This window comes from Megalobrama amblycephala, linkage group LG20 (genome assembly GCF_018812025.1).
Source record: "Megalobrama amblycephala isolate DHTTF-2021 linkage group LG20, ASM1881202v1, whole genome shotgun sequence".
In the NCBI taxonomy this organism is placed as follows: domain Eukaryota; kingdom Metazoa; phylum Chordata; class Actinopteri; order Cypriniformes; family Xenocyprididae; genus Megalobrama; species Megalobrama amblycephala.
In genome coordinates, this window is record NC_063063.1 from 30,523,976 (window position 1) to 30,531,475 (window position 7,500).

The window sequence follows — 7,500 nt, forward strand, 5'->3', positions numbered from 1 at the left end:
TCATTATATTTAGATCATAGCATGAATGGTTGCAGTGATGAACATTGTAGCCGATCATAGATATGTTGTTGAGCGCATGAAAGCAGCGATCTCGTCATTGCAACTTAATTTCTGAACACTAACGAATGCTAATCATAATTAAAAGTGCAAACGTGACATAAAAGATTCGTTGAATAAAACGGGAGTTTTGGCACAAGTCCAGAACTCAGTCACTGATAAACTTGTGCTGTTTGATTGACAGCTCCAGTGATTGTAAAGGGAGCATTCTTTGATCGCTTTCTATATATAATTTAATCACCCTTTCATCCTACAAAGAGAAATAATCTGAAGTTGATGCCAAAAACGTCTCGTTTGGATACTGTGGGATTTGTGACGTCACAGAGGCAAATACATCTCCATATGACTGCCTCCAGAGCAAGACATTGACAAATTGTTATACATCATCACATTATAGGCCCCACCCACTGATGTTCAGTCACTTAACGGCTGACACACTTGCCTACACCGGATGCGAGAGTCATGTTACGTCAAAAGCAAATACAACCCATTAAAATCACTGATGCCGTCTATACTGGGTACAGTATAAAGATGCGTGTTCAGTTTTTACATACTTCATGCATTTGAATCTGTCGACAACAGGACAAATGGAAGAGTAAAGGAATGTTTAATTTGAAACGTCTTGTTTAAACGGCTCATTTCTGTAGAAATGAGGAATAAGTGGATACCAGCATCAGGAATATGTGGATTGTTGATTTTTAATGGCGTCATGGACCTCGTCAGAGGATTATATGTTTGTTCGGAGCATTTGACTGCAGATCATTTTAGACAGAGAATGAGGGTTGAAGATAGTCGTATATATTTGTTTTTGTTTTTTTTGTGCAAAAACTTTATTAACATTATAAGTGAACATCAAGGAGCTTATTAAAGTAATAAAAAATTCATGTCATGGCCCCTTTAAATGCTTGTGGTCATAAATGGGTAGTTGACAATATTTTAAGCAATGACAACAGTCTGAGATGCTATAATACAGCAAAAATATAATTATTATATTATATTAATTATAATTATAATATTATAATTAAAAATATAATATAATTATGCATATTTTATGAGCTTATTATATAACTGAGTAACTACATGGATTATTTGTATTCATTTATTTTACAATTATTAATTTATTTTACAGTGTTTTTTTTAAGCAGAGTTTTGGGTGAATGGAATGGATTTCTCTCAGATTTCATTAACAATTTCTTCAGTTGAGTTCCGAAGATGAACGGTTTGGGATGAAATGAGGGTGAGTGTTTACAGAATTTAATTATGGTTGAACTATCCCTTTAAATACAATTCAAATGCTATAAAGGAGACATTTCTCTGTCCTAAATGACTTCATAACAATACAGTGGCTTATCTAAGGAAAGCTGCGCAGAAGAGAAGAGAACAGACAGTGACAGCGCCGTGACCCCAATTTAACTGATTTTATGAGACTCGACAAGCTCTTATGCCCTAATACTGTACAACACACGCACACTTTTTTTTTTCTTTTCAGCAGAGATCCTCCCTTCTGTACTCAGTAATGGCTTACTGTTTCCAGTCTGAGTTTAATGATCTGATAACTGCTGTAAGTCTTCTGCTCTCTTCTTCTGTGTACATTTAAGATGTTGATGTAATGACATACTGATCATGGTGGTTCCTCCTGCCAGAGCAGCACTGGTGCCATGATAGAAGTCGTCTGCAGGGGTCATGCCCAGGTGAGGGGCCTGGAGACAGGTGTTAACATCGATGCCTCCTGGGATCACAATGTGCCCATAGGCATCCACTGTCTTCACACCAGAAGGTACGATGAGGTTCTCGCCAATCTGCCTGTCAGTCAGAATAATAAAAAATAAACATTTCTTGTGATGTTTCTCATTTGTAAGTGGCTTTGGATAAAAGCATCTGCTAAATGAACTGAATGTAAAATAAATCATAATGCAATCAAATATACACTACTCCATATACATTACTCCAGTCTTCAGTGTCACATGATCCTTCTGAAATCATTCTAATATGCTGAATTGCTGCTCAAGAAACATTTATGATTATTATCAATTTTGAAAACAGTTGTGTATTTTTGAATAGAAAGTTCAACAAACAGCATTTATTTGAAATAGAAAGCTTTTGTAGTTTAACTTTGCATCACAGGAATAAATTACATTTTTAAGTATATTCAAATAGAAAACAGATATTTTTTAATTTTTATAATATTTCACAATATTACTGTTTTTTAATATAAAAAAATAAAAAAAACAGAGCTTTGGTGAGCATAAGAGACATCTCTTAAAAAAACATTAAAAAATCTTACCAATCCCAAACTTTTGAACAGCAGTGTAAGTATATACAATATTTTAAAAATAATGAAATCTTACTTAATGGTTCCATCTTCAATGTAAACATCAGCATAAAATGACTGGTCATCATTTACGATTTTTCCACCTTTAATGATGAGTTTGTCACTCTGTGGAGAAAAAGAAGACATAAAACATGACTGAATTTAAAGTGATCGTTCCACCACAAATTAACATTTTAATGTCATTTACTTACCTTTCCATGGAACATAAAAGAATTAAGACTAAATCCATTTGCATATGGACATATTCTTACTTTTTAACAGGTTTGAGATTAGACACCAAGAATTAGTGATGGAAGTTCAATGTCAAGATACCAAAAACATCATTATATTTAAGTTGAATTTCACTGAAACTGTGCTGACCCAGTTCCAGAAAGCTCTGGTTGTAGATTTACAGTGATTTCAAAGCACTAGAGCACAAAGAGTGGTTTAATGCATGCAAATCCTCCTATACAGAATATGCAGCGCTCTTTAAGGAGCTAATCAGAGAGATAATATCACTGAAAAACCCAGACAGAGGTAGAGAATACAAAAGAAAGATGACAGGCAACTCCATTCATCTGTAACAACACTTTTCTGTTTACTCCATTATTCATGCATGACTGCTGTGGTTTTGCATGAATGCATAGCGAGGAATGGTACGGACACTTTTCTTTTTGGACCATTTCTGATGAGTCCAAATCATAAGCCCAGTTACAGGAGACCACCGCATTCAGATGAAGCAACGCCTGCTCACTCACCCCTGCCATGGAACTATGCCAAGCAACTGGGCATGTTAGGTCACCGAGGCATGAAACATCATTCACGGCGCTGTTAGACAATGCCAACCTCAACTCATGGCAGAAACCTAACTCTCACACAGCGCAAGTCTAAACAGACAGGGTGCCAGGGTGGTGTGCAACCCACAGAGCTTCACTTTAATGCAATGTGACACTTCCATGGGCGGCACATCACTGGCACTGCCAAAATCCCTGCCGAGTATTTCCGATTCTGGGCCACAACGTTGCTTGAGGAGAGACTAGACAGACAGCGAGGGGTCTAGGATGTAGTGTGCACCACTAGGACGACCCTTCATGTTACAGTATTGAATATACAGGGCTTTTAGTAATGAATTATAGGATGAATAAATATGCAGTTATTATCAGTTATTTGCAACATTTAAACAAAAAACAAATGCAGATGTTTTCAGAAGTCATGCTGAGTATATGTGCTTTGAATGTGGGTCAGACAAGGGAATCTAGCGGTCAGGCTGCAATGCCAAATTGTGTGGAATGGAATTGGATCCAATTTGGCCGAGTTAACAGCGCTCTTTCCCGGGTTTCCTCGCTCCTACAGTTCACATGGATGAATTCATGCTTATTAACCATTTTATTGTATATAAAGTCATTATATTTGGTAAAAATGCACTATAATAGAGCATTACTTTTGTTACTGGAACCAGACATGGTCAAAAACATATAAATGATTTTTTTTTTTTATTATAAAAAATAACTATGATAGGGTACCTGGGACAAAAAGACCCCTTTGTAACTTTCCCCCTAAAAAAAGAAAAGAAAAAAGTACACCATACTGACTGTTCCACACTGTGAAGAATGTTGTTTTAATGCTATTTTAAAAACGCTGGTTTAGAAACAACCCAAGTTGGGTTGAAAATGGACAAACCCAGCAATTGGGTTGTTTTGGCCCAGCGGTTGAGTTAAATGTTTGACTGCTGTAATTAAAAATCAGACACATAATTACTAGATGCAACAATAATAATCAAAAGGTGAATATTTATTATTAAGCAAGCAATACAGTCATTTTTAAACAATAGTTGAGTTAAATAAAACTACCCAGCAGGTCGGGCAAACATAACCACTGGGTTAAAACAACCTATTCACTGGGTTTGTCCATTTTAAAACCTGTTAACTGAATCATTTTATGACAATACACGTAGTTTTACTGTAAAATAATGTAATAAAAGTTGCAAAGATAAATTACAGAGAATATTTAATTATGTTTAACAAGGCAATATGTATACATTCATGGCAAAATATTTTAAAAGCAATGAATTCATGAAATTACATTTGTTTAGATTTTATTTTTTTATTATTTTTTACTAGTTTTAAATCTTATAATATACTATTCGGAACGGTTACTTTTAATGCAATGTGTGTTTTGTGCTTGCGTGCATAAAGTCTTTATGTAACTATTGACCACAATTGCTGGAGAGGCAGTTTAGAAGTCATTATGTGGCCTTTTATTGTGCTGTCTGTCTGTATTATTATTATTATTATTATTATTATAAGCATATTTTACTGCAACAAGCATCTTTTAACATGTCAAATGAGTTACACTGACATATAATGGCATTCAGCCTAGTTATTAGAATTGTAAAATAGGTTTTAAATTCACCAAAAATGGTTTCCATAATGCTTGCAGGGGCCAGGGCTCATGGGCAGGGCCCCCGATCACACGTCTACAGGCCAGAGAGAAGAGATCTGAACGCTTCGCGACGTGCGTGTAATTCTGACATTTTGCGCAACGTGCGGAAATGGAGCAGCGGTTGTATTACCGAACATATAAAGCCAAAAATGCGTATTTTCTATTCACGAAGAAGTCATACCAACCGGTACCGATATGAGCCGACATGAATGAATGAATGAAAGACACAATAGACACGAGAAACCGGAATTAGCCTCCGCCATGGCAGCTTAAACACTGAACCACAGACTCCTGCACAGCGTTTTCATCTACAGTGCATTTGTCACATCATTAAATGCATTAGTGCAGCTCTTAAATGTTTACCGGCTTTCTGAGCAGTGTTTCGAGGACAGCAGGTTGTTGCCGGCGGCGGCTCACCCATGACTGCACAATAAAACTACCATCATCCTCCTCCTCCTCCTCCTCATCGCTATTTCTCCGTTATGCAGCCAGCAAACATTCACCGGTGGCCTCGGGTTTTAATCGCTAACATTTCTTACCGTCACGCGAGGGTTGTTCTTCTTGCCTTGGAAAGACATGGCACCGGTCTGGGAGCGGCTTTGGTTCTCGAGGACGCGAGCGATGATGGTGATGATGATCGAATCTGTGCTCACGTCAGAATAAAGGCGCAGCGACGGGGCGCGAGGACGGATGTCAGTATTCGGGGTGTAATTTAGTTTAAGATTACCGGGGTTCAATAGTCAGAGTAGACAAAAGCCCTCCAGACCCCCCACCCTCTGTCTGTGTCTGCTCACCATCTGCTGCTTTAGTATTCACACCCCATCCTGCACTCTCAGGGGCGAGGCGGAACCTTCAGTGGCCAGTGAACATACATAAAAATAAAATATTTTGGACTTTCACAAATGAACTCGTTTAATAAGAAAGTATATATACGTATGTTGCTCTTTGGACAGGTCAAAGACTCAAATGCATGTATTTAAAAATTATAAATAAATTTTAAAAGTGTGATGTTTTATTCTTGGTTTCAATCGAGAAAAAACGTTGATAAAGTGATATGACTATGATAAAGTATTAGGGTAAATGTAACTCATTGATGCACAAATTACATCATAAAGAAGACAAAAAATATTTAATTTTGCCCACTGATGTATCTGTCCACTGCATTAGAAATAAAATATTTCAGTCTCAAAATGAATAGACAACCATTTTGTGTTTTGTTTTGTGCTGTATTTTATTTCATGCATGGTCAAAATGTGCCTGTAGAAAACTGTAACCCGGTTTTATTAATGTAATGTTGTACTTCTGTTACCTATTAACCTTCCAAAAAAGCAATACAAACTTATAGTAAAAAAAAAAGAAGAAATAAATAAAATATTTCAAATAAAGTAAAAGAGTTCATAATCATCCATGAAAAGCAAGCCGAATGTTTTAAATAACAAGACACCATTTTTAAAAAAGCACATTTTTTTATTTTTGACATGACTATCTATCTATCTATCTATCTATCTATCTATCTATCTATCTATCTATCTATCTATCTATCTATCTATCTATCTATCTATCTATCTATCTATCAACAAGTGAAACTTGTCATATTTAATGCACTAATAAGATAATAATAATATAGGCTAATATACAAATCACTCACTCAGATGCTTATTGTTGCTAAAAAAATTATACACACACACACACACACACACATATATTAGCAACAATAAGCATCTGAGTGAGTCTGATTTGTATTTTAGCCTATATTATTATCTTATTTGTGCATTATGTATTAAATATGACACGTTTCACTTGTTTTTTTAAAAAGCTTTGAGACAAACATGATGTAACCTGGAACTAAATGGCTACCAATTTTAATATAAAACAGCAGTGAGAGCTTCATGATCTACACATTAACAGAGATAGTTGAAGTATATGTGATTACCTCTCGTCGCCCGTTATGCACGCGACTGGGTCCGGTGGGGTAAACAAGTGTCTGACCCTGTGAACTGCAGGACGGGGTGGGCTGTGTTCGGTTCGGAGGTGTTTGACTCACGCTGGTGAAATCACTCACGCTCGACGTGTCGCTGAAGTTGTCCCTCTGATCGTCCACTCGTCCCCGGGGGTTTCTCCTGGCAGAACTGGGGCTGTACGACTCAAAATTCAGGGTTTTATTCTCATAAGCTCCTTCGATGTTACAGAACATCCCTCCGAACTTCACCCGGGGTTTGGGGCTGTCGGTGCCCAGTCTGGACAACAGGGAACCCTGGTCATCATCCGGTGGAAGGAGTCTTCTCTCAGTCATGGCTCACAGAAGAAATGGGAAGCTTGTTTGAAGAGTCTTTGGACTAGTGTTCCATGAGTGTCAGAGGCTGAGAGAGCGACTGTCATCCGCGCAGGTGCTGTTATAGGAGCTGTCCAGAGAGGCGTGGTGCTGAAATCCTCCAGTCACTGGATCAGGACAGACACGAGCGCTCCCTCGAGATTAAGGTAAATCGATTGTGTTACAAACAGTCCAGTCAGAGAATCAATACAAAGTCCTGCTTCTGAATCTGACTCTTTAGATAATCTCATTCACAAAAGAGTGTGAGAAGAGCAAGAACAATATTCCTCTCCTGCAAACGAGTGAAAATCAAGTCAATATCAAGTTTCACGGGTAAAATTCATATGAATATGGGAAAATGTATATTTGAAATGCTATC

General features: G+C 37.2%; 1 protein-coding gene across 2 annotated transcripts in view; it reads right to left on the reverse strand.

Annotated features, from left to right (window-relative positions):
* dpysl4 (dihydropyrimidinase like 4) overlaps nucleotides 1–7,500 on the reverse strand; it is a 20,460-nt gene that overhangs the window by 9,183 nt on the left and 3,777 nt on the right. The window contains exons 2-4 of one of the 2 annotated variants that reach the window (XM_048171161.1): nucleotides 6,744–7,413; nucleotides 2,406–2,494; nucleotides 1,676–1,860 (exon numbers count right to left, since the gene is read on the reverse strand). In XM_048171161.1, coding sequence (XP_048027118.1) covers nucleotides 1,676–1,860; nucleotides 2,406–2,494; nucleotides 6,744–7,103 — 634 coding nt within the window. In that variant the 5' untranslated portion in view covers nucleotides 7,104–7,413. Of the gene's footprint in view, nucleotides 1–1,675; nucleotides 1,861–2,405; nucleotides 2,495–5,349; nucleotides 5,684–6,743; nucleotides 7,414–7,500 lie in introns of those variants that run through there. The other variant, XM_048171162.1, reaches the window with a different exon arrangement.